This window comes from Platichthys flesus, chromosome 3 (assembly GCF_949316205.1).
Source record: "Platichthys flesus chromosome 3, fPlaFle2.1, whole genome shotgun sequence".
Lineage (NCBI taxonomy): Eukaryota > Metazoa > Chordata > Actinopteri > Pleuronectiformes > Pleuronectidae > Platichthys > Platichthys flesus.
Genome location: NC_084947.1, coordinates 1,216,493 through 1,243,001, shown reverse-complemented (window position 1 = coordinate 1,243,001; position 26,509 = coordinate 1,216,493). Strand labels below are relative to the sequence as shown.

The 26,509-nt window shown below is 46.9% G+C and overlaps 2 protein-coding genes across 4 annotated transcripts; both read left to right on the top strand.

Moving 5' to 3' along the window:
- The first annotated feature begins 886 nt into the window (after positions 1 to 886).
- On the top strand, positions 887 to 14,977 carry sh2d3cb (SH2 domain containing 3Cb). 3 transcript variants are annotated; one of them, XM_062381277.1, is made up of 12 exons: positions 887 to 1,035; positions 3,094 to 3,808; positions 8,602 to 8,641; positions 9,580 to 9,708; positions 10,460 to 10,854; positions 11,006 to 11,088; positions 11,741 to 12,201; positions 12,787 to 12,902; positions 13,033 to 13,204; positions 13,318 to 13,429; positions 13,528 to 13,734; positions 13,867 to 14,977. In XM_062381277.1, exons 1-12 carry the CDS (start codon positions 1,017 to 1,019, stop codon positions 14,034 to 14,036), a joined length of 2,619 nt encoding a protein of 872 aa, XP_062237261.1. In that variant the 5' UTR covers positions 887 to 1,016; the 3' UTR covers positions 14,037 to 14,977. The 3 variants fall into 3 exon arrangements, with proteins under 3 accessions (XP_062237261.1, XP_062237260.1, XP_062237262.1); XM_062381276.1 differs by having other exon boundaries at positions 890 to 1,035; positions 10,985 to 11,088; XM_062381278.1 differs by lacking the exons at positions 887 to 1,035; positions 3,094 to 3,808 and adding an exon at positions 4,376 to 4,546 and having other exon boundaries at positions 10,985 to 11,088.
- Positions 14,978 to 17,100: 2,123 nt separating this feature from the next.
- Positions 17,101 to 20,889, top strand: tor2a (torsin family 2, member A). Its single transcript, XM_062381300.1, has 5 exons — positions 17,101 to 17,310; positions 18,291 to 18,556; positions 18,637 to 18,812; positions 18,941 to 19,068; positions 19,471 to 20,889. The coding sequence occupies exons 1-5, from the start codon at positions 17,190 to 17,192 to the stop codon at positions 19,713 to 19,715; spliced, it is 936 nt and encodes a 311-aa protein (XP_062237284.1). The 5' UTR covers positions 17,101 to 17,189; the 3' UTR covers positions 19,716 to 20,889.
- Positions 20,890 to 26,509: the final 5,620 nt, after the last annotated feature.

The window sequence follows — 26,509 nt, the reverse complement described above, 5'->3', positions numbered from 1 at the left end:
CTCAGAGGGATTTCTGAATTCTAATTTAACACATCCCTACGTTTGTTTCTCATGACTATCTGAATTTAATTTGTGATATAGATTTTTTAAGATTATTTAATCCAAAAACAAATCGCCATTCGTAAAGATTTAAATGATCCGATGTTTTATAGTTGCGAGATATTAACAGGAAACTTGTGGAATGACTTCAGATATTGTTTGTCATGTTTGTCGTTCATTTTTTCAGTTTGTTTTGTGTGTGTCTACAAAAAGGTTTTAAGAAGAGATTTAAAAGAACTCAATCTACAAGTCTTCTCTATTTGATCTGTTTTTTGTGTGACTGAGGGAGTGAGTGTGCGACTTAGTGTGTTTGTGAGTGTGCTAGTGAGTGTGTGAGTGAGTGTGCGAGTGAGTGTGTGACTGAGTGTGCGAGTGAGTGTGTGACTGAGTGTGCGAGTGAGTGTGCAAGTGAGTGTCCTGGTTTTTGTTTGTCTTGTTTAAATGAAAAGTTCTCTACAGATAAAGTCAGATTGATTGATTGATTGATTGATTGATTGATTGATTGGTTGACTGTTTAATAAATAAGGCTTTGAAGTAAATGTAGACACATAAAGTTATTGTCTCTGAAATGTTATGAATTATAATTTTCGTTCTTTGTGCGATGTCTCAACTTCCTGTTTCTCTTCAAAGAAGAGGTTTTTATTTTTGACTCATTCTAATTCTCAACTAGTCAAATAGATTTGTATCATGTTGTTGTGACAGTGGCTCAGTTGCAGGTTGGAGGCTTTTGGTGGAAGAGTGAGTGACACACACTTCCTGTGTAGTGTTACTGGGTCATCTGATTGCATCAAGGCAGCAGAAGAACACGGTGACACTCTCTCGCCCTGAGCTTCCGCTGTGATGAGACAGGAAGCAGCTTCAGTGAGCGAAGCAGTGAAGGACATGTGCCTCCTCATCATCACACTGCAGCAGCCAGAGGAACACACAGTTCTCCTGTCCGAGCTCTCCAGGAAACATCATCTTCAAACGTCGGAGCCATGATCAAGAGGAAACTGAGTAAGTTCCATGTTTCTGATGCAGATGAGTAAAGTTGTTTTAATAAATAATCATCAGAGTCTAAAGCTCTTATGATCTGTGATGTAAAAGAGATGAGACAACACAGCAGGACTTTGTTTGTTCATTCACGGCAATGATGTTAATCTAAACATTACAGACGTGTTCTTATGTGAATTGAAGTATAATCTGAAAATACTCAATTACCCTAGAGCTCCTTATTCAACATCATACCGAATGATAAAGGGAAATATTAGCAGCAAATAAAACATAATATTTCAAAAGTTGCAGTTGTTATTTGATCCATTGGTTCGAAGCCTCTGGCTCGGGGCCCTTCAGAGGGGCACCATGTAAACCTGAGATGAGTACTGGGCGTTGGTGGAAAGTGGCCGAGTGGACGTGTTGATGAGGTTTCTAACACGTGACACACGTTAGAAATTGGAAGAACAAAAACATCTCAGGATGAAGAAGAGGAGCCGTACACGTAGAAGATGAAGACGTCAAGGGAGGTGTAAACAACAACACTGATCTTTCCACATCAGAGTTTATACGTCATGTCCCGCCTCCTGCTGCTCTACAGGCTCCGCCCCTGCTGCTCTACAGGCCCCGCCCCTCGCCTGTTCCTCGCATGTTCCGACAACCTGCTGCTGCTGCTACACAAACACCAACTACACAACATGTCCAGACCCAGCTGTACGGACCTTTTCTGGAGTTCATGTCTGAAAACGGCTTCAGTGTTTTATGATGAGTCAGCGCAGAGGGGGGTCCATTTAGTCTGGTGTCGCAGTGTGATGCTGTGTGATGCTGTGTGATAATGTGTGTGTTTGTGTGCATTGGCCCTTTGTCCACTGTTCCACTCACACTGTGGTGTTTTTGGTCCATTGTAAACGAGGCATAAACGAGTCTTTGTGCAGCATCAATGGACACTGGTGCGTCTGAGGGCGGAGTTTAGCTCAGAGCTAAGAAAAGACAGCGAGTGTCACTGTCTGCTCGCTGTCCACACTTACCCATGATGCATCTGAGGGCCGCTCATTCAGTCGGGTTCGGCCTGAAGCGTCACATCAGTGAACACGTCTCTGTGCTGCAGCTTCTCTCTGAGCTTCAGGACAGTAATATGCTCATGAGGTGATGTCACAGATCACAGCCTCAGCCCCGAGAAGTGAAAAAACATTTTATAAAGAGGAAATGGAGCCGGCAAGCGATGAGCGACCACACACAAGTGTCACGCCTCAACTCAACCCAACAGCAAACGGTGCACGTTGAAAAACCAAGGGGCATTAAACATGTCTGGTTGTGTCCAATAAGGGACGAGCTGGGGACGGCGCTCATGGGAAAGCTTCGTAGACCTGAGTGTCTTATTTTGATTTGGTCTTCACGGTCTTTGCTGCAAAGGAGGCGAAACCATGACACCTCTGAAATGAGAAACACTCTCTGATTCCAAAATTATATGGGGGAGTGGCGGTTTCCTGTTAACTGGGTTTCTCTCACTCCTCTGACCTTTGACCCAGAAGCTCTCCAAGACTTTTGCTCTTGTTATTTGTGTAAAGTTTGAAGTGAAACATTGATAAATATCTTTCTTCTTTCTCTCTGTCTTACAAGTCTCCCGGTTCAGGCCCTGACTCAGCTTGACCTGAATGTGCTGGACATGACATGTGCAGTGAAACAGGACGACCCGACCAGGGACCGTTAAATATGTCAGAGCAGGAGAATTCTTTCTCTGCTGTGAGAAAATGAGAGTTGTCTCACTGCAGGAATGTTGTTGTTGTAGCCTTTAAACTCTCATCGGTTTCTATTCTGATCCGTGGCCCCTGGAGATCTCAGCAGTGTTTTATTATGCCCCCCCCCCCCCTCAACCCCCCGTCCATTTCCTCAGCTAAATATAGATAAATGATCCTGAGAAAAAAAGATGCTGGAGGTGCACATGCAAAGAAGCTGAGTTTAGTTTTTTGTCTTTATATCAATGAAAGTTGTTCAGGGAATCTGCGTGAGGAGATAAATGATAATCATACTTTGAGGGCGTATTAATAAACTTATTAATGAACTGTTTCCTTCTCTCTCCAGGTCTCAAGTGGTTTGGGAGCCTCACCAATCTCTCCGCCCGCCGCTCCTCATCCCCGGGCAAAATCCAGGCAGCCCCAGAGCATGATGGGAGCCTCTGTGGGGCCAAACCAGCAGCAGCTGGGGACCAGTCAGTGGACGACATGGAGTCGTGCCTCCACAGCCCCGGCTACGCCCGCTCCAGTGACATGTACACACATGTGGGCACTGTGCCCCGCAGCGAGAGGCAGAAGAAGAGCTTCAGGGGTCTGAAGGAAAAGATGAAGAGGAGGAAAGAGGAGGAGGAGGATGGGGGGGTGAGTGGAGGGCAGGGCCAGTGCAAGGCGGGGGAACATGTCCCAGACTCCCTCCTGCTCAGTGCCCTGTCCAGCCTCACTGTGACCAGTCCGGACCGGCCCCTGCCTGCAGCGTGCCGGCCGCTGCCCGCCACTCCGTCACCCAGCCCAGCCTCACCTTTGACCTCAGGCCCCGAAGGCTTCAGTCGTCCTCCAGGAGAACTCGATAAGAGCCGAGACGCACCGTCGAGGAGCAAGGATGCTTTAGAAACCAGTAGACCTGTGAAATATCCATCGAACATGGGCACTAACGGACCCAAAGTGGCTCCAGCGCAGGATGTGTACGTCCCGATGGACCCGATTACTGAGGCAGCTCGAGACGACCCAAGAGGGAAGCAGCAAAGAGACACAGCTCAGGAGCCCAAGAGCCCGGGGGACGTGAGGTGAGGACGGTCTACTGCACTGAAGGTTCCTAGAGACTCTGTGTGTGTCTGGGTTTCAAACCTGTGACCTTCGAGCTGATGACACGAGAACTGAGGCTTTAAACAAGAAAAGAATCTGGGTCAAGTCTCGTTTCATTAGAAGCTGTATGTTTGAAAATCAAATCGATCAAATAATGAAATAATAATTTAATTTGAGAAACATTTGAATTGAGTTTGTTTTTAAATTAAATACTGACAGAATCTAAAATAAATGAAAGAATATTTCAAAAATTATGTTTAAATACTGACTGCTACTGTAACCAATACAGAGTCATCAGTGCACACTGGAATACATTATAAAAAAATATATAAGTGTCCCAGACATGTCGGAGGGTTGATGGTGAATCCAGGGAAACTAAAGAATTTTAAATGACTTCAGATTTAACTCTTTAATTTATAATAATTACTCAAATACTTCTTTATAACAACGCGTAAAAACACGATAATGACGCGTGACTGAAGTTTTGTTTTACAAAAATAAATATTTCAAATAAAATAATAATAAATGACCGTATCCTAAAGAATTCGATCACAGTAAAAAAGTGATTTGCCAGCGGGCATGCGCAGCGCGTCCCCGCCTGTCCGCTCAAAGTGAGCTGCTGGAGAGGTTCGGCGGGAGTGAGCGTGCGGGACCGTGCGGGACAGGATGAGTGGAGCCGGGGCCGGAGGGTCGCTCCGCTGCGGAGCCGGAGGACGGAGGTGAGAGGAGCGGGTTCCGTTCTGATGAAGGTCCGAGTCATGGGGGGGGCAGCCGCAGGACTGAGATCCACCGACGATCGAAGAGTGATCGATGATCGAGATGTGATCGATTATTGCTGCGTTTGATCGGTCCTCGATGTTTCCAGACACGTGACGTTAGTTTGAAAGTTGTCAGAAAACCAAGGTTTCACAGCGACCAGTTCAAAAACAGGCTGTGTGTGACTGAGTGTGTGTGTGTGTCTGTGAGTGTGTGCGTGTGTCTGTGTGAGTGTGTGTGTTACGTAAGTGGGGGAACTGGATCCTGTAAGAATAGTGATTTAAGTCAGAGATGCTTCAGCCTGTTTCACTCTGACCTGAGTCACACCTGATGCTGACCTCTGACCTCTCACTGTCATGCAGGAGCGTCTGAGGCCTTTTCAAATTAAAACGATCTCTGTCGTCTTCTACCTGTTTCCAGAGACAGGTTGTCTACGTCCTTCTTTCTGTTTCTCAGCTCTGAGCCTCACGTGGACGCTCGAGGCACCGGACCCGACCGGACTGACTCAGAATGCAGATTCCTCTCTCTCTCCACTTTCTATCCAGTAATGAAGCCAGTACACCTCGGACTGGGCGCCGCCATCTTGTGCTGGTCGGTGCGTTAGTGACCCGTCGCAGCAGAAGTGCTTCGACCTTGACTTTCATTTCAACAGAGTTTGGTTGGACTCGTCCTCTCTGCAGTAAACAGCTTCAGCTCTGTGAGGACACGTGGAGCTGGTGTCATGTTTGGTTATTATGGGAGCGTGTGTGTCTGTGTGTGTGTGTGCCTGTGTGTGTCTTTGTGAGGACTTCTTTGAGATGTACGGCTGCTGCACCTTGTGGATTTTCAAATATTAATTGATTTTAAAAACACAGTATCCAACATAACGATGTAACTGATGCTTAGTATGTTAATAGTGAACAAACAGTGACCACACTCCACGTGTGTGTGTCCTTGTCTACACGGTACAGGAAACAAAAGACTTATTTACACGTCAGCAGCAAAGTTTCGGTTCTAAACTTTACTGAAGTTTCCAAAGTTTCTGAAGTTTCTGCTCACTCAACCAATTGCTGCACCTTTCATATGAGAATCTTCTTGATAATCACGATTCTAAATTGCAGAGGTTCAGATTCAGTCAATGACCTGAAGATAATGTCTTCAGGTCCCCCCCCCAGGCTTCATCTCCAGGTGTTACAGCATTTTGAATGGTCCTCACTTTGTGTCACAGGCTCAGAGAAATCAAACTCCCGGGTTTTCCTCTCCTCTGAACTGAAATTGTGTTGTTGAAGGTTTGTGTCAGGGAGCTGCATTACATCACTGAGTGTCCTCACTGAAGTGGAAGTGTGTGAGAGAGCTGCTGGCCTCAGAGCAGGAAGTGCTGTAAAACTTGATGCTTGTTTTGGGGAATGCAGCCCTGAGGTGAAGGGAGTTTCCACAGAGCAGCTCAGAGTCTGGGGTCCTCTGTGGTTCTCTGTGGTTCTCTGCGGCTCACTGTGGTTCTCTGAGGTCCTCTGGGGTTCTCTGTGGTCCTCTGTGGTCCTCTGTGGTTCTCTGTGGTCCTCTGTGGTCCTCTGTGGTTCTCTGTGGTCCTCTGTGGTTCTCTGTGGTTCTCTGTGGTTCTCTGTGGTTCTCTGTGGTTCTCTGCGGCTCACTGTGGTTCTCTGAGGTCCTCTGGGGTTCTCTGTGGTCCTCTGTGGTTCACTGTGGTTCTCTGTGGTTATCTGTGGTTCTCTGTGGTTCTCTGTGGTTCTCTGTGGTTCTCTGTGGTTCTCTGTGGTCCTCTGTGGTCCTCTGTGGTTCTCTGTGGTTCTCTGTGGTTCTCTGTGGTTCTCTGTGGTTCTCTGCGGCTCACTGTGGTTCTCTGAGGTCCTCTTGGGTTCTCTGTGGTCCTCTGTGGTTCACTGTGGTTCTCTGTGGTTATCTGTGGTTCTCTGTGGTTCTCTGTGGTTCTCTGTGGTCCTCTGTGGTCCTCTGTGGTTCTCTGTGGTCCTCTGTGGTCCTCTGTGGTTCACTGTGGTTCTCTGTGGTCCTCTGTGGTCCTCTGTGGTTCACTGTGGTTCTCTGTGGTTATCTGTGGTCCTCTGTGGTTCTCTGTGGTTCTCTGTGGTCCTCTGTGGTTCTCTGTGGTTCTCTGTGGTCCTCTGTGGTCCTCTGTGGTTCACTGTGGTTCTCTGTGGTTCTCTGTGGTTCTCTGTGGTTCCCTGTGGTTCTCTGTGGTACACTGTGGTCCTCTGTGGTCCTCTGTGGTTCTCTGTGGTTCTCTGTGGTTCTCTGTGGTACACTGTGGTTCTCTGTGGTTCTCTGTAGTTCTCTGTGGTTCTCTGTGGTCCTCTGTGGTTCTCTGGGGTTCTCTGTGGTTCTCTGTGGTTCTCTGTGGTTCTCTGTGGTCCTCTGTGGTTCTCTGTGGTTCTCTGTGGTTCTCTGGGGTTCACTGTGGCTCTCTGTGGTTCTCTGTGGTTCTCTGGGGTTCTCTGTGGTTCTCTGTGGTACACTGTGGTCCTCTGTGGTCCTCTGTGGTTCTCTGTGGTTCTCTGTGGTTCTCTGGGGTTCTCTGGGGTTCTCTGTGGTTCTCTGTGGTTCTCTGTGGTTCTCTACCAGACATTTCACAAACCTCAGTTTGATTGTTTGTGAAATGTATGAACAGATGCATGTTGGCTTTCAAACACATGTAAACTATACACTACATAGATATCGGCCCATATATCAAAATACTTTTTTTTCTCCCAAGTATCAGGGCTGTGTACCGAGACCAATCAGGTACCAGATACTGGAATCATACCTCCTGATCATGAGGTTATTTCATAATCTCAGTTCATCAAACCTGTTTCCATAATGTTTCTTATTATTTCATGAGCTGTTTTCTTTTTGCCGACTTCATCTCAGAAACACAAAAGTCGAGTTGTTGAGTTGTTGAGTTGTTGAGTCAGAACGTGATCAGATACATGTGCTTCCTGTCCGGCCTCACAGAGCGACCCACATTTACCCTCATCGTGAATAAATCATCACACATCATCACACAATGATGAGCGATGAGTTCAGGGACAATCAGGGACAATCACACTGTCAGGGAGTCAAGAGTGTGTTTTATGTGTGTGTTCACATCTGTGTGTGTGTGTGTGTGTGTGTGTGTGTTGGCTCTGTGCTCTCTGGGCTTGTGCTTGGGAACGAAAGGTCACCTCCCCTGACGTTACTCAGGGAAAATATGCAGCATTTTGAGGAAGAGCAGAGTGACCAGAAAACAAATAAAAAGAGGTTCACACTCCCAACATAGCCAGCATCGAACCCCCGGTGGGTTTCTCAGCACTCGTCTGAAACTCCGCTGGCAGACACGAGGTTCACGCGGCTGCAGAAATGTTCCCCGGCCTCCATGGAGAAGTTTGTAGTGTTGCAAGATGTTGCTGGGTGGTGTCACACTGACGGGCGCTGCTGTGCTTGAGCAAGAGGACGCACACTTCCACGTCTACCATCGTTACTGTTGTGTTACGGGTTGTGTGTGAAGTGTGTGACGTGATTATTCATAAATAAGTTCACACTTGTCCCGCTGCTTCCTGTGAGTTCAAACTAAAGCTCCATTTATCAGCTGAAATTACACTTTCGTAAACTATAAAATATCAAACCTCAATTATGTTTCTTTGTTATTATGGTTTAATAACCCTTAACTCTAATCCTTAGGAAATATTGAGGATTTAAAAATACGTGTTTATCTTTAAATACAACACCCCTTTGTTTATCAGTTGAGTTGCAGCGTGATACTCAAGCATTGGACGCCATAAATAAACCAAATCAAATTTATTACTCAATAAAACAAAGATGGACGACATGATGGCTCCCAAAAGTGAAGCCGCCTCCTCCATGTTAGCAGACGAGACGGGGACCAAACAGAAAAATCAAACTACTAGTCATAATCAATCCAGACGTTAAATAAACGTTTGGTTACAGATGGTTTGTGTCATTTTATGAAGTTCTTATCACACCGTGTAGAAATAGAGCTCACGTGACTGTGTCATGTTCTAACGTGTGCTCGTCATGTGTGTTTCAGGCCGGGTCACGTGACAGACGGCAGTGGAGAGTATGTGAAGGTGAGTTTCTTCTTCACGTGGTTTCTGTTCTCGTGCTGCTCGGGGTCACACGGTGAAACTCTGGAAACAATAAAACAACAACAACACTTTGAGGCGGCAGCTCTGGGGAAAGATGGAGGAGAGACAGTTTCCTGTTCATTGACTTATAATTGGAAACTTACACAAACACACTCGTCTCAATGGGACACGCTGGTAATGAATGATAACACTATTCATGAGGGGCTTAACACACACACACGCACACACACACACACACACACAAACCGAACCTCACAAAGTCAATGGGCTGTTAGAGGGTTAAGACTTGTTGTTATGTTCAGGCATTTAGATTGGATGGTTCATTTTAGGGTAAGTAGCTAGGGAATGTGTGAGTGTGTGTGTGTGTGTGTGTTTGTGTGTGTGTGTGTGTGTGTGTGAGTGTCCTAAAACAAAACAAACAAAAGCATTCCCAGTCCATCCCTGGTGCAAACACTTAAACACGTATTTTTCTTTGGGGGGGGGGGGTTGTTTGTATAAAGACTCGATAGACAAAGCTCCTCTGAGTGATGCCCCCTCGTTGCCACAGTGACAAGACCCAGACCCCAGCATGGGTCTGGGTCTCGGGCCCCTGGTGCCGCCAGTGTGGGAATGCCAGAGCTGTCCTCCCTCGCCCCGTCCCTCGCCCGTCCCTCACCCCGTCCCTCGCTCCGTCCCTCGCCCCGTCCCCCGTCCCGTCCTGTGTTAACACACTTTCACCCGGACAGCGAGCGGAGGAGCAGGACGACTCTCGTTCCCTCAGAGGACCAAACGAAAGTTTGTTGTTCCAGATGAAGATGGGATTTTCACCCAATGCCAGCATGATGGGTTCATCTTCAGTTGTGTTTGTTGTGTGTGTGTGTGAGTGTGTGTGTGTGTGTGTGTGTTTTGTATCTGATTGTGTGTCTGTGATGCTCTTTAAGTTCTCCAAGGGGAAGTTCTGGTTGGAGCCGCCGTCAGAGACCCAGAGGAAGCAGCTGGAGGAGGAGCTGAAGCTGAGCGGCACGAACCTGAGGAGCAACGTCTGGTACCACGGACACATCCCCTGGGAGGTGTGCCCCACAACACACACGCACACACAGACACACATTGTGCACTTTTGTCCCCTGGTGGCTGGCTACAGTTAAGGTCATAAACCTCGCCTCCTCCATGTTAGCAGATAGGACATTGAGTAAAAACAAATCTGAGTAGTCGTTAAATAAATATTTCTCAAAGATTTTCGGTCGTTCGTGTCTCACTGGTGTATGTGGATGAAGTGTCCATGTTTCATCATGATTGACAGTTGAGACTAACTCCCTTTTGGTGAGCTGCCTCTATCATTGGGACCTCGATAACGAGGCTCCCCTCCATCACCACTGCTGCACAGTTTCTGATCATTGGACTAAAGTTAGCATTTTGAAGTTTGTGCCTCATTTCTGAGAAGTGGAGATGCGTTTTCCGTCTTTATTTATAACTCCATGATGTGCAAGTTCTGCTAAGTTAAAAAGTCAAAGCCATATGACAGAATGTCCAGTGTAAACTCCCCCCCCCCCCCCCCCCCCCCGCTAACAAAGTCCGGTAAAGTGAGAGCAGGTACCTTGGTTTTAATACACCTGTCAGAAGTGGTTGACCAATCACAACAGAGGGGGCTTTATCGGGGGGGGGGGGGGGGGGGGGGCTTAAAGAGACAGGAGCTCAAACCAGGAGGCTGAAAAGAGGAAGAGGAACCTGTTTTTTTTTAGAGAGGTGCTATTTGTTTTGACATTTGCTTCATATCTAATATTTGCAGCATGTCACACAGATAACATGAAGTTGCCTCCTCAGGTGTCGGAGAGCCTTGTGGGGAAACATGGCGACTTCCTCATCCGAGACTCCCAGTCCAGTCAGGGAGACTTTGTCCTCACCAGCCACTGGGAGGAGAAGACGCTTCACTTCCTGATCAGGAAGACGGTGGTTCAGGCTGGTGAGACGTTCACCCGGGTCCAGTACAGCCTGGGGGGGGGGACCTTTGACACCATACAGGCCCTCGTCCACTTCCACGTGGGCAGCCGGGCGGCTCTGACCCCGTGGAGCAGCGCTCAGATCCATCAGCCAGTTCACAGGACGCTGCCACTCAGTTACCTGGAGACGGCGTTCTGCACCGTCACCAGCCAGCGCTCCGACCCCGGGGGGCCGAGGAGCGGCAGCTCGGGTGGAGAGGACAGGGTCCGTCCCAGGAGGTGAGGCTTCACCGACACTTCTCCAGAACACAAGGGACTGGTGTCACTGTTCACTAGGCACGTGTTTTAAATCAGCACAGACATAATGTCCTTCTGTGATCTGTCTCTGTCCTTGTCTGTCTCCGTGCAGTCCTTCCTCTCTCGTCCACAGGGGGACAGACATGAGCAGAAGACAGGACGAGCAGACTCTGTCGACTTCAGGAGAATCAACTCTCACTTCTCCAAACATCAACAGTGAGTTTACTGCCAAACGGAATCTTTTAATCTAATCTCAGCCAGGTCAACACTACACGATTCATAGATCGTTTCACAAAACACTGCTTAGCATTAGCTTTACGTATTAACTATAATGGTACAATAAATATACAAACACAAAAGAGGAGGTTTGTGTGTCGGCTCGGGGGTGAAATAAAGACCACAAGTTCCACTGTGGATTTAATTTGATGATTAAAAACATGATTAACCGTAGTAATATTCTCCATCTTGTCCTATTTTCTAAAATTATTATTTGAGTTAGTTTTAGATTCAAATAAGTGCAGTGATCTATACATTTTATAACATTTAAAACATAAGAATCCTTTAGTGTTATGAAATCCATCATTAGATCTCAACTAAAAACTATATCATAGCTCAGGTCAAGCTTTTCAAAAAATGTTCATACATTTTGGAGATTTAACAGATGAATAAATTAATAAACATGATCTCTAAGGCGTGTTCTGTTTGTTTGTCCATGACTAAAAACATGGATCATGTGAATCCTATGAGTCTTAAGATGCGGAGCTCCCGTTTGCCTCATTACAAACTCTTTTTTTATTTTAATGTAAGGGTATTCATCACGTAAGAGTTAATAACAGTCCTTCTTTGCCGTGTCGTCTTCCACCTCCAGCCCCACGGTCCAGAAGCCCTTGCTACCCCCCGACCACCCTTGTGGCACCATCTCCATCCTTCTCCAGGAGCTTGAACACCTCTCAGCCCACGTCCTCTCCGAACAGCACCCTCAACAGACAGCGTAACAACAGATACCATCAGAAGCAGGACCCTCCGTCCTCTGATGGAGACGGAAGCTGCTACACGGAGCTGTACCCTGGCCCTCAGAGCTATGTGGAGAGGCTGTGGGCAGAGGATGGGTCGCTGGGCGTGGATCCACTGAGGCTGGAGGACGGGAACGTGTACTTTTCACCCGTAGTGGAGGCGGTTTCTTCTTTCAAACCGAGCAGGTACAAGTCCCCGCTGATGCCTGAACAGAATAAGCCTTTGGAGGTCGGAATTCTGCGAAGAGTGAAGGAGCTTCTAGCTGAGGTGGACCCCAGGACCGCAGCCAAACATATCACCAAGGCCGACTGCATGGTACTGTTTAAAGCTCCTCTAATCAATATCCACTAGTCACTGCTATTTCTTGTTCTTTTTTCGGGGTCGTCTGTGAACATGATCATTTCTTTGAAAATTTGTCAACACAGGTTTAGTTGGACTTCAGGATGAACCCATTTGATTTTGTTGGTTGAAGGTCGAGGTGGCTGTGGCCTCAGAAAACAAGTTCCTTACCTGACTTTTTGTATTTTAAATTTGCAGAAGCTTTACACACACAAACTACAATGACCAGCCTGTGGGTGAGAGCCCCCACCAGCCAGTGCAGTTCAGTTAACTGCCTCAAAGGCCAAAACATTAATGAACTTTTACCCAGCCGACCTCCTTAAGGAGAGTGTATCATACAAGTATTATGGGAGTAAGCTCACTCATCACTCACAACCAGGTCACTTTATGTTAATGTGCAAGAAAGGTAAGAAGAGAACAGCTGGCGTATTACTGCTGCCTAACATCTAACAGTAAGGTGATAACACAACTTGTTGATCATGCAACTAGCTACCTGCTAAACAAAATAACAAAATACCAAGAACCACATTCAGGTCCAACAAGTGCACGTTTGTTTCTCAGGTGGCACGGATTCTGCCGGTGACTCCGGAGGTGCAAAGGATGATGGGAGTCAGCTCTGGGATAGAGCTGCTCACGTTGCCACATGGCCAGCAGCTGAGACTGGACCTGCTGGAGAGGTGAGGAAGAAATCCTCATTGATATCAGTCCCCTCAACGTGGTCTTGTTTCCGGAACTCTGTGAAAACGTAAAGAGATGAAGCCCTGACTGCAGTGACTGAAAACTTCCTGACGCCCTCTCTCCCCTCAGGTTTCACACCATGGCCATCATGTTGGCGGTGGATGTGTTGGGCTGCACCGGGACAAACGAGGAGCGAGCCGGTCTGCTCTACAAGATCATCCAAATCGCAGCCGAGCTCAAGAGCACCATGGGAAACATGTTTGGTTTTGCTGCCGTCATGAGAGCTCTCGAGCTGCCGCAGGTAAGCAGGCTTCACTCAGACTGGTGGGTGGAGGTACTGGGGGGTGGAGGTACTGGGGGGTGGAGGTACTGGTTCCCTGTCTGATATTTAACCAGGTTTTCCGTGTCCTTCAGGTGTCTCGTCTGGAGCAGATGTGGACGGCGTTACGACAGCGACACACAGAGGGCGCTATTCTCTACGAGAAAACTCTAAGGCCGTTTATGAAGAGCCTCAATGATGGGAGAGGTAGAGTGCTTTCTACACCTCACACCACATGATCAAGCACCCCCCCCTCTCTTCTTCCACCTAAAGCTGACTCTGTGAGTGCGTCTGTCTCCCCTCAGAAAGTTGTCCGCTGTCCAACACCACCTTCCCCCATGTCCTCCCCCTCTTGTCTCTGCTGGAGAAGAGTGTGGTGGTGGGTGAGGGGACGGAGCCATGGGAGTCGGCGGATGTCGGCATGGACGTGGTCATGTTCCACCTGGGGGCGGCGAGGACCATCGCACAGCTGGGGGGCATCTACCAATCCAACGCTCAGAGCAAACTACAAGGTGAGCAAAGTCAAAGGAGGACACCCTCCAGGCTGTGGCGTGGTGTCGGTCTGTGTGGGTGCAGCATGGTGGGCGCCGGACAAGAAACCGTCTGAAACCATCAGACATTTACCCTTTGAACTGATGTTGCAGGTTTCCAGGAGCAGGCCGAGGTCATGGAGCTCTTCCTGACCGACTTCCAGCTGAGGTTGCTGTGGGGTAGCAGGGGAGCCCCGGAGAGCCAGGCTCTACGATACACCAAGTTCGAGCAGGTGCTGACGGCCTTGTCCAACAAGCTGGAGCCGCCTTTCAGATCACACTGACCTCAGATCTGGACGAGTGGCCTGTCGCATTCTCCCCAATGGAGTCTGTTCTCAATGAAACCTAACTCAACGGCACGATGGTGTTTTAAACAGGGAGGTTCCTGCCCCAAATGCACACGAGTGGCAGTTTGACTTTATTTATGTAGAGATGACTCTGATCAATGCATCGTCTCTTGAGAGGGGAAGCAAACCTTCCTGTCGCTCTATGATTCAGATTCCTGATGAAACTTCATTCAGAAGGACGATAACAAGTGTCAAAGTGGTTCTGATACTTAATGGTTTGTTTTTGTACCATGTTTGAAACCAAGCCCGACTGGTCCCCCCCCCCCCACAGTCAAGAGTTGAGAAATGGACGTCCAGAACCAGAGAGCCAAGATCATTCAAAGACTTTACAACTGATCAGTTATTCCTTTAGAACATAGATTTCTCTGTTTCCCTGGAATACTGTTAAAGATGGAGTGAGGTGAAGGAGATGGAAATGAACTGACCCTGAATACAATGGTACATCCCACAGGTACACAACATTTCTACAACCTTACATAGTGTTAAAGTCTAATCTGTATATATAATATACTACTCTGCATTTGATTAGCCATATCCAGGTCCATCGGTGCAACATTAATATGTTAATGTATCTTACCAGAGGACTTCATCTGTTCCACATTGAACTCAATATTAACATATCATATCAGATATGAGTGTAAACATTTGGTTTGGTGCTTTTGTTCCTGAGATGAGGCTGAGCCTCTGTGTGTCGATTAATATATACAAATGTTGTTGATCTTAAGGCTGGACCTTCCACTGAATTAACAAGTTCACCAACTGTATCTTATATTATAAAACCAAATAACATAATAACATTTTATCTGCATTTATAAAATTGTATTATTTTACATTTTGACTACTGTAATGTGTTCATAAAGATATTTCTACTATCTTCACGTTATCGGGTTTGGATTTTTTAAGCTTTTTTCTTATCTCACATCATAACTGTTTAAAATGGAATGAGATGAAGGAGCTGAACATTTACTGACCCTAAATAAATGAGTACATCACACAACATTTCTCCTACCTTACATAGGGTTAACATCTAATCTCTATATTGAATATAATACATCGATGTGAGCAAGGAGGGGGTTTGGAGAGCACCTCCAGCTGAACCAGGGACAGTTGGCAGAGCTCCCTGGACTAAAGGCACCAGGAGAGCAGCCGTGAGGGACAGAGAAGACAAAGCTGAGCCTTCACCAGGCCAGAGGACACTGCTGGACAATCTAAGTTTAGGTACTTTAATTTGTGTTCGCCTATAAAATAAAAATGTTGAAACCTGAGTGGTTTGGGTTACTCACTTATCCTGTGAGTAACCCGCTGTAGATGAGTCAACGCACCTCACAGGTGGACACATAGGAAACTATGCAACACGACACACACAAACACACACACACACTCACACTAGAATACTTCACCTTGAAAGAATCAAAGAACTAAAGGACTCAAAGCTTGACGTTGATCCAACACCTTTGACCTGATGTTGGTTGCAATCCAATCAATGGTTTATTGAACTATAAGAAGAGGATCAATTTTATCATCTTTCAAATTAAGGATCAATTCAATGAACTGATGAACAAACCAACAAAGAGAATTTTGAGGACTGAGGAAGTTGAAGAGACAAAGAGGAGAAAATGGAGACGATTATAGAGCTTGATGTTTTATTGACTCCATTTCAATAATTGACTATTTCAATAATTCTGGTCGAAATGTATGAGATTATTCAAAAACTTTATACATTATTTAAAAAAAACAAATTCATGGATTGATTATATGAGCATGAATAACCATGAATGAACACAACAATACACTGAGATGTATTATACGCGGTGCTGGCGCCCTTTTGTTTTCACGTCGCGGATGTCGGCAGCCTCTGAAGTTCATTTATTTTATATTGTAGATTTAATAACGGAGCAAAGAGGTGAAAATAACCACAGCAAACCTATATGCTGGTTTCTAGAGGGAATGAAGAGCCGGAACCCAGTCCCTGAGTCACGTGTCCCTCTTCAGGTCCACATCCGTTACACCTGCAGCATGAGGACACAGATAAACTGGACCAGCTGGGTCTGGAGAACCACCTTCTGAGAACAACGAGCTACAAGGTGATCTTCAGGATGCTCTACATGAGAAATACCATACTCATCAAGCTCTCATCTCCCAGCAGCAGGAGGAAACAGACTCTGACCATCTGACTCTAGATAGTTACCTACTGGCGTCAGAGAGCAAGATGAACTTGAGGACGCTCTACATGAGAAATACCATACTCATCATCAGGCCCTCTTTTCCCAGCACCAAGACGACACAGATAAACTGGACCAGTGGACTCAGGAAAACCACCAAGTTACTTCTGAGGCTTCCCTAGAGTTCTCTGATCAGGCTACCATCTTCATGCAGCAGAAGGAAGCAGATTGTGACAATATGATTCTGGAGAATCACAAACTTGCTGCTGTGAACGATAAGTTCAAAGGTAATCTCGAGGACGCTCTACGTGAGCCAATTTGATTGGCTACAGAAAGCCTGAGCAGATGCAGAGGGGATGATGTAGAGGATAGAGCAAACACATAAGGGCTCTAATTCAATTTTTCCTATAATAATCATATTTTCCTTTGATTCCTTTGTATAATGAAAAATAAAAATACTCAATATGTTCATTGCCTTATCTTTTAATGAGGAATCAAATAAATATATTATCCTGTCCATGATTATTTTCTACCTATCTAGATATAGATAAATGCACATGTACTGCTATATTTATTTCGGTACCCATATGATTTATATCGGTGTCTAAAGGAGATGTTGACACGCACACATCATATTAACTCGTGGTTGTGTTTTAATTCATGTTCATAACTTCAGTTTATCACCACACTTCAAACACAGGCGCTATGTGGAAATAACGAATCAGCGACCGAGTCTGCAACCAACCGACAACATCCGGAACCTGCGTCACTCCGACCTGTGAGCCTCCAACGTGTCCCTAGTGGTGCACCAGTCTCCAGGTGGCTCATGGGAAATGTAGTCCTCCTCACACTGTTACATGTTTCTCCGTGTCTTCCGGGAAGAAGGAGAAACTACAAACTGAGCGGTGGTCGCTGGAGCAAGTCCAACATGGTGCTCGTCCGCTGTGCGCTGTTTTTATTCCTCTGCAACCCGGTGTGCGCAGTTTTCCAGAAACTCTACTGCGCCCTTTCAGAAAGCTGCGACTGCGACTTCAGACCGCGCATCAGAGGTACGGCTAGCGAGCCTGAATGACTTCCTGTTAGCCTGCTACCTAGCCTGAATGACTTCCTGTTAGCCAGCTACCTAGCCTGAATGACTTCCTGTTAGCCAGCTAGCTGCACACACAGGATTAAAGTTCGTTTGTTCAGTGAACGGAAACTCAAACGCGGCTGATTAGTTTGGTTCACGAGCAGGAAGAGGTCACTCACCGACATGTTACTGACCGTGTCCAGAAAGAGACAGATTCTTACTCAACAGCTAGCATGCTATGCTAGCTGCGGGGGCGGGGCCAATTGCCATAGCTGAAATCTGATTGGCCAACGTGCTGTCACTAATATTTAGAACAACAAACTTACCGAACAACTTAACAAATGTAGAATACTAACAGTTTACAATGACAACGTTTTTCTGTAGTTCTACAGTTTCATATTTCTAAATTAAGTTATTTATTTGTGAACATCTATATGTTGACATTTATTTACAAAATTCTACATTTACTCGTTTTTTCATTTCTTTTTTTTCTACACATTAACTTTTTGTATTTCTGTGTCTGTATGTTAATTAGGTGGGTGTGTTTAACTCTTTGTTTACAGTGGTGATCCGGTCAGTTACTGTGGAGCATAGCAGGAAGTGAAGAAATTAATAAGTAGGGTTATCTAGAAATAAAGAAATATTTTTTTCTATTGCGAACTTTGATTTTTTACCATTTATTTAGATATGTGGTTATCATATTTAGATATGTGGTTATCTAAATGGCTGGTAGCGCCGGCTACCAGCCAGACGTCGGACGCCAGTCCCACGGCGCTTCTTTCTTTGTAGTCGCATGTTGCCCAAGAAACTGAGTGGAGTCTGAGTAGTTCTTCATAGTTTCTTGTACTTTTATTTTGTGTTTGTTCTTTGCTCCTTGAAGAGCTTTAACATGTCATCACTCAACATGAGGATTATGTGTTAACATTAACATCACACATGTCTTTTTTTTCCCATGACCAGACTTGGAGTGGGACCTCTACAAGAATGTCTACGGTCAACACCTGGCCCAGGACATCGTGTCAGAGGCGGTGGCCAGTTTCCTCCAGAATAAAAACCCCGATCGCCCCCTGGTGCTGTCCTTCCACGGCTCCTCTGGGACAGGGAAGACACTGGTCAGCTCCATGCTGGGAACTCATCTGTATGGCTCAGCTATGAGCAGCCCATTTATCCACCAGTTTGTTCCAACGCTGCACTTCCCAATCCCTCAGCGGGTCAATGAGTACAGGGTAAGTGAGGGATGAGTCTGAAGGTCCGATCCAGAAAGACAGATGTGGTCAGATCGACATGTCCCCCCTCTGGTTTGCAGGAGGAGTTGAAGCTCTGGGTGCAGGGGAACCTGACGGAGTGCGCACGCTCCATCTTCCTGTTTGACGAGATGGAGAAGATGCCTTCAGGCCTCATCGATGTCCTGGAGCCCTTCCTCGGTCCTTCTCACGTCGTGTTCCGCACCAATTACCGCAAGGCCATCTACATCTTCATCAGGTACAAAGCCAGTACACACACACACACACACACACACAGTCTATACATTTATAACTGGAGTCTTCACTATGACAAAATAGATTGTATAGAAATGAGTTTGATATAATAATGTGTGTGTTTCCCCGCAGCACCACAGGAGAGGAGGTGATAAACAGACTGAGTGTGGAGAACCGTCGGGCTGGACGGGACCGAGAGGAGATCAGGTTGTCCGACCTGCAGGACGACATCGCACAGTCGGTCTACAACGACACCTCAAGTGAGTCGCACAACTCTCGATCCTTTCACACAACGTTTAAGAATTCTGTTTCATCATGTACTTAGTTATACTTTGAATATGAATAAACAGGTGAACAGATGTTTGTGCAGCTGCAGATCTTCACTTTGTATCTCAAGTCGGCCGTTCAGGACTTTCTTCCCAGTTTGACCAGTTGTCTCTCGGACTCAAAGATGAACTGATGGAATTTCCTAAGAATCGGTGGAAAAAAACTCCCAGTCAATAGAACAGAACATTAACATTCACATTCATATTCATTAGCCAATAGATAATCTGTATAACTCTGCTCAGTGATGAAACTGCCTCTTGTCTTTGTTCCGTTGATCAAACGAGTGGATTTGCTGGAACGCTCCTGTGACATTAAGTCTGAGTTTCTTCCTCCAGGCGGCTTCTTCCACTCCAGCATCATCCAGCAGAAGCTCATCACCCGCTTCGTCCCCTTCCTGCCGCTGAGCCGCCGCCACATCGAGCGCTGCGTCCGCTCGCAGCTCTGCCAGCAGGACCGGTGTGGCCGCAGTGACGTGGTGGAGGCAGTGGGGGGCGACATGGTTTACACTCCCGCTCCGGGACAATACTTCTCCACCACCGGCTGTAAGGCCGTCTCCGCCAAAATCAACATGTTCCTGTGAGTCGGAGTGTTGACTTTCTTTTTTAATGACTGACAGGGAAACTCCCCCTGAGGTGAAAAACAGAACTTTACGTTTGCCTAGTTTCTGCCACGTGGAGGTCAGAGGTCAAAGCAGCGGAGATTCACAGTGGAGGAGGCCTCCAGCGCTTTAACCAAACAGGAGAGTTTGTTCCCTGAGCTTTGTTCAGCGTCTGAACCCGGGACACGTCTCCGTCTCTACCTCAAAAGGAGACAAAGGTTTCAGCTGCTGGCCGCTTTAGTGCCTTGCTCATCTGTTGGCATCCAACAGCTAAAGAAAGAGGCTCTGTCTTTTTGATCTATGATGTGGTTTCTGCTTTGTGATCATAGTTTTAGAAAAAAAGAGTTTCCATAAAGACTTTTTAACGTTTGAAATATTTATTTAGCGAGAACTCCTTCGTGCTCCGGTGACAGACTTAGTTTGTTGTTTAATATTCGAGAGCGTTCAGAAGTGAACTCATAAACTCTCAAAGCCTTAAACCTTAAAACGATGGAACAAACTTGCAGCTTTGCAACAGAGACACAAAAAATATGGAGAAAAAAAAAAACATGATTCATTTTAAAAAGAGATGTGAAGTTAAGTCTGTGTCACTTCCTGTCAGATCCAGGAAATCATGGATAACTATTTTAACTTAAAGCAAAAATTAAGAACTTTTAGAAATAAGAAATCGTATATTTGAAACTTAAGGATTTTTTGGGGGGAATGAGAAATAAGTCGAGTCAAACTGAGGTGATGCTTTAAGAGAAAACTATTTCTACGAACTAAAGGAAGAAGCTGGTGGATTTGACTTCAGGCTCCAGTCTGGGTGCTCACATGCACTTTAACCACCAGGGGGCAGTAGAGACTTACTTTTACCAAGCGAGGAAGAAGCTCTGCAGAACTTCAGCTGCAGCTCATTGGTTTTTATTTCATTTAAATGAGTTTTCAACAGTTTTGATATTTCTAATGTAAACGTGTTGTAAACGGTGACAACACTGAAACTGCACTTTATAACCTGGAGGCCTCTTGATCCAGGACGAACACGTTGAGTCATGAAGTTTACTTTATTATTACAACTAATTTACAGGTGTTAATTCTATTGACTGCATTAAATTGTGACTGTATGAATGACTGCAGCAGCAAGTTGTCAAATAAAAAACACATCCAATTAACAAGCTGCTCTGTAAACTCCGTATTTATTATGAATTAATTTATTGACTGACTTCAGCTCTTCTATCAGTGGAAATTCAAATCTTTAACAAATAACAGTGTTTACTTTTTGATCTTTAACTTTCCAGATGAAATGAAAATACAACCAGTACTTAACTAATACTGTAAATACTGTCGTCTGTATACAAGCATTCAAAAGGTGATGTTGTTTTGTAGTGTTGGTTTGAATCCCTGCTCCTGAGTGTGTGGCCTCCTGCGGCTGCGAACAGGAAGCAGAGGAGATGTGATCGCTCTGTGACAGAGACGCAGCTCCTCTATCTGCACCGACAGGAAATGAATGGTTCCTCCATCGGATATGAACAGGTGTCAGAGGGCTTCAGCATTCTGTGTGTGTGAGAGACTCATTCCATCTTTACTCCTGTAGGAACTTTGGCTGTGAGGACGTTTCTCATGAAACATATTCTACATAAAAAAATAAAATATAAGGAAGATTTAGTATTTTGAGAATGAATTTGAAATGCAGATAAACCTTTTTTCTGGATTCAAGTCCAACTTCTTATAACAGATCAAACACTGACGTCAGCACATGACGGCCTCTAGAACATCCTGTGTGGAGGAATCAGTGGAAAGTTAATTATTTCTGCTTCAGCTCAGAGTTTAAAGATCTGCGTTGTAAAGGTTGCATTAAACTAAAGATCAAACACATTTCAACTTTATTCACAAACTAAAAATTCTCTACATTATCAGAAAAAAATCCGACTTTTTGCAAAAAATTAAAAAGTACCTTCCTCCGATTTTATTTGACTTTATTCTCAATTCATGATGTGAAAACTTTATCAATGACATTTATGGGGAGGAGGCTTTCTGATTGGACGCAGGATGAGTTGAAAGTGTGAAATAAAAATACCAGGAAGTAGATTTTATAAAGAAATGAGTCAACACAGACACAGGATTCAACTGGAAACTCCCGTCCAGATAAAAGTTCATATCTGGAGTTTTGGACTCGTGTAGATGTTCTGATTGGAGGAGACTTCCCCCTGTGACGACTTCCTGTCCCACTAACAAACCCTTTGTTGGTAAATGGCCCCCCACGTCCTCCTACACACACATACATGTGTTTATATTTACACACATGCCACATCTCACCACGATCCCACCGTGATGACTTCATTACTCCAGCGCCACACATTCAGGCGGTGTGAGGAAGAGGAGGGGGTCGAAGGTCAGGTGACAAGCCTCTTCACCCCAGCTGCTGTATCGCAATCTTCGTCCTTCTGGACAACACCCACGCACACACACACACAAACACACACACACACACACACACACACACACACACACACACACACACACGCTCCTCTGACCTCTGAGCCTGTTTTCACACGCTCCCTGCAGAAAGGTCCAGCTGTCAGCTCTGGTCGCTTCGTTCACCTCCTCCACTTTACTTTTCCTTAGTCTTCCTCCTCTTCCTCTTCTTCATATTGCTTCTGTCCATCTCTTACTTCCTTCCCTCCTTTATCCCTCTTCCTCTCCTCTTCCTCTACTCTTCCTCTCCTCCCCTCCCTCTCTCCTTCCCCGGCCTCCTCCATCACAAATCAGGTTGAAGAAGCCACTTTCACCTACTTTCCTATATTCTACCTCCTCTCTCCTTCCAGGCCCTCCCTTCTTCCTCTCATCCATCTGAGGCGGGGGGGGGGGGGGGGGGGGGGGGGGCAACAATGGGACGCTGCTCCTTCCTCCCCTCCTCCCCACCCAGCTCCACATCTGTGAGTGCCCCTCTGTCTCCTCATTCTTCTCCCTAACCGCTCCATTATTGGGCCTCTTTCACTTGTTAATGCAGCCAGCGATACTTCTGATGGGTCTTTTATGCGGGCGGCCGGGGTCAGGAGAAAGGTAGGGGCTGCGGAGGAGGGGGGGTACAATGAGGGGGTGGGGTAGGGCTGGTGGTGGTGTGTGTGTGGGGGGGAGGGGGGGGTTGAGGGAGTCTTATGCTGTTTTCTCTTGCAGCCCAAAGTGTGAGGGGACAATTGTGACAAAGACTTAAATCCTTTTTTGTGTGTGCAGTCATTTGGGACGGTTGGGACGGGCCCAGCTCGGCCTCCACATTCCTGCAGCTGTCCGTCCCCCGGCAGGACGAGGAGGACGAGCCTGAGCGGCAGCAGCCAGTCGCTGCTCCCACACTGAACTCCACAGCTCCTCCACATCTCCTCTGGAGGAGGCGCAGGTGTGTTGTAAAGGAGATCACATGACCTCTGCAGCAGAGGTGTCACGTCACTTCCTGTCTCTGTCTGCTGCACCCGGCCGCTCCACCTGTCACCTGAAGGAGGACGAGGATCTGATGCTGTCCAGTTTGAGTCAGTGGTTTTTCTGACCTGACTCTTCGTCCTCTCGTCTCCTCTTCACTCAGCTGCCTCCTCACTACACGTTCACACCTTCACCTCATTCACTCATTATCTCCTCAGCTCTATGATGGAGGCTGGGGGGGGGGGGGGGGGGTGTTTGAGTCAACAAAACAGTTTCAGTGATAAACTTTGTTGAAGCCAAAAATCCAACACAACTGGAGTAACTGGTGACAGATTGTTCAAACACAATAAAACAACAGACAAAATATATAACACGCCTCGATTCTGCTCCTGTGATGTCATCAAGTGTCACGACATCAAACTCAACTCGAAACTGCGTCACTGACGCCAAGACTTCAGAATAAATGTCCACTACTGGAATTAGCGATGCTAGCTGAGGTGGTGATGCTAACCCCGACTCAAGACGACCAGAAGGGCTGAATCATTATCACTAGAATTATTTTCTGGGGTCCCGTACTCATGTGTTTCCCAAGGTCGTCCCATAGGGATGCTGTTTAAATGGTGGTCAAGATTCACGATTCAAGATTCAAGATTCAAGATTCAAGATTCAAGATTCAAGATTCAAGATTTTTTATTGTCAAATGCACAACAATAACATTAAGCAGTCCCTGGCAGTGAAATGCTTGAGTCTCAGGCTCTCTTATAGCAAAAGTAATTACAACCTATAAAATAAAATAAATAGAAAAAGTATAAAATAGAATAAAATAGAATTTCAAAATTTAAAATAGAAAGTAAAGTATATATATATATATAAATATATATATAAACAGCTGGTCAATTCTAGTCGAACGTGTTACAAACCTGTGTGTGTGTTGTGTGTGTGTGTGTGTGTTGTGTGACAGTGTGTAATGCTGTGAGAGTGTGTTTGTCGTCACTGAGTGGCCTCCATGGTGTCATGGCCTGACCGGTGTTCTGTGGGATTATCTGTTATTTTAGCGTCTGTTCTGACCTCTGCCACACACACACACACACACACACACACACACTCACACACACACACGCACACACACACACAGTGGAGGGGTGGTCTCAGTGGCAGTCGGGTCTCCAGGACAACAGGTGAACAAAGGGGACGCGGCGGGGGGAATGTGGGGCGAGGAGAGAGGGTGAAGGGTGACTCCTGAGGGGATGGGGGGGGATGGGGGCGGGGGGGCTGATTGGAGATGAGGTGGCGGTGTGGAGGGGGGGGCAGGGGTCAGCTCGACCTTGGCCTCTGTGCGGTGGTCAGATGGGGTGCGAAGGCCACCGGCCGAGAAGGAGGAGGATGAAGAGGGGGGGAGGATAAAGGCTGTGACGCCTCTCACTCTGTTCAAACCTGGAGTGATTAATGACAACACACACACACACACACACACACACACACACACACACACACACAGACACACACACAGCACCCCAGCTGACCCCTGAGGGCCTGCTGCTCAAACAGCGGGCCCGGTCTTTGCCGTGGTCACTCTCCCTACACTTCTGATTGATGAGCGATTCCTTTCCCACCACAGTTTATGGTAATGACGCTGAACAGACGAGGATCTGCAGCTGCTCTCAGACCAGCTCAATGCACAGAAACTCAGATCCAGTTTGATCTGCAGGAAGGAACTGTCTGATGTTCGGATCCACGTGTAGGATTCAGACTCTGCTCCGGCTTCGTTTCATTCACAACCAGCAGGTTCTGACTCTCTGTGGGTCGTGGTGCTGAGGGGATTTGATGGAGGACGTCTCCGAGCCCATCGACTGATGAGGAATCTGAGCCTTTACTCTCCAACAGTTTCCTTTATCAGAGGAGTCGAACGCTTGTCCTCACAACACACCCAGTCTGATCTGCTCTTGGTATCTGAGTCGCTCCACCAGTAGACGTGAGGTTTCTTCAGTCTCTAGTTTCTGAGCTGGCTCGTCAGGATTTGATTTGAACTCGTTCACGTGTTCTGGTTTTTTTCTCCATTTCTACACTTTCAGAGACTTTTCTCTCTTCTCTGTAAAACTAGATTTTTAAAGCGTCTCTTCTCAATATCTGTCTCCAGTGAGGACATGTCGTCCTGTGGCTGGACAGTGCTCCTTAAAATAATCGAAGCAGATGATTGGCCGGGGGAGGACGGTGATGTCAGAGCGCCCTGCTATACCACAGCTGTGCGTCTGCAGCTGGGCCTGAACAGTGGTGCAGTGTGTGTGTGTGTGTGAGGGGGGGGGGGGACAGCTGCTGTTTGGTACCAACAGAGAGCAATGGGGGGGTTGAGGTGGCAGTGGTGATGGTGGTGCGGTCAGAGACGAGCGCCGATGTCCCAGGCGTCTCCAGTCGGTGACGAAACGGCCCAAAGGAAAGAAATGAACTCCTGCTCACACACTTGAATATTATATTTGTGTGTGTGTATGTGTGTGTGTGTGTGTGTGTGTCTGTGTGAGAGTCGGAGCCATTTGTCGATGTGGCGTGTTAAGGGCCCAACATGGCCGCCTGCCCTCCTCTCCGCAGCAGAAGCCACCGGCTGGCGAACACAGCGCTGATGATGATGTTATTTGGGAGAGGGGGCGTGTTTATGTGTGGAGGTGGGAAGAGGGGTGTGGGGATAAAATCAGAGGGAGGCGGGGGGGCGTTTCATCACATGGTCTCCACAGTCACGCCATCCCCCCCCCCCCACGGCAGAACCTGTCTCGCTCGCTCCACTGAGCGGCCCCGACTCCACGTTCACCTGAAAACACCCGACATCGTAGAATCCAGACAATTACATGCAAACACGTGCACATGCACATGCACATGCACACGTTAATGGCCTCTTCGCCTGTTGCTAATAAAGACGTCAGTTCGCAGCATCACAGGAGGTCACATCCAGAGACAGACCTCAACATTCTTGCACGTTTCTTAGACGCCAGTGAGATGCTGTGTGTGTGTGTGTGTGTGTGTGTGTGTGTGTGTGTGATGGTAAGAAGGGAGGGAGGGATGCTGGGAAGGAGGTCGTGATGTGACGTCACCCATGTGATGCTCCCACACCTCCTCTTCCTCCTCTGCCCACATCCGGTCTCCTCCTTCCATCTCCACCTCCGTCCTCGCTGCCTCTTACTCTGCAGCGGTGTGTGTGTCAGTGTGTGTGTGTGTCAGTGTGTGTGTGTGTGTGTCAGTGTGTGTGTGCTTGTGTCACTGATAACACTGCCTGGGTCATGTGACTGTGGAGATAGAGGAGGAGGGAGGGGCAGGAAGGAGGAAGTGAGTGACCCGGTGCAGCAGGCGGAAGCTGCTCGTCCAACATGGAGGCCGAACCCGGAAGAGGAAGCGTC

Excerpts from the sequence above, each read along its gene's own strand:
- sh2d3cb (XM_062381276.1), top strand. Across the intron at positions 13,430-13,527 it reads GAGCCTCAATGATGGGAGAG|AAAGTTGTCCGCTGTCCAAC; the intron begins GTAGAGTGCTTT and ends GTCTCCCCTCAG. Across the intron at positions 13,735-13,866 it reads CGCTCAGAGCAAACTACAAG|GTTTCCAGGAGCAGGCCGAG; the intron begins GTGAGCAAAGTC and ends CTGATGTTGCAG.
- tor2a (XM_062381300.1), top strand. The coding sequence starts at position 17,190 with ATGGTGCTCGTCCGCTGTGCGCTGTTTTTATTCCTCTGCAACCCGGTG. Across the intron at positions 18,557-18,636 it reads AGCGGGTCAATGAGTACAGG|GAGGAGTTGAAGCTCTGGGT; the intron begins GTAAGTGAGGGA and ends TCTGGTTTGCAG. Across the intron at positions 18,813-18,940 it reads GCCATCTACATCTTCATCAG|CACCACAGGAGAGGAGGTGA; the intron begins GTACAAAGCCAG and ends GTTTCCCCGCAG.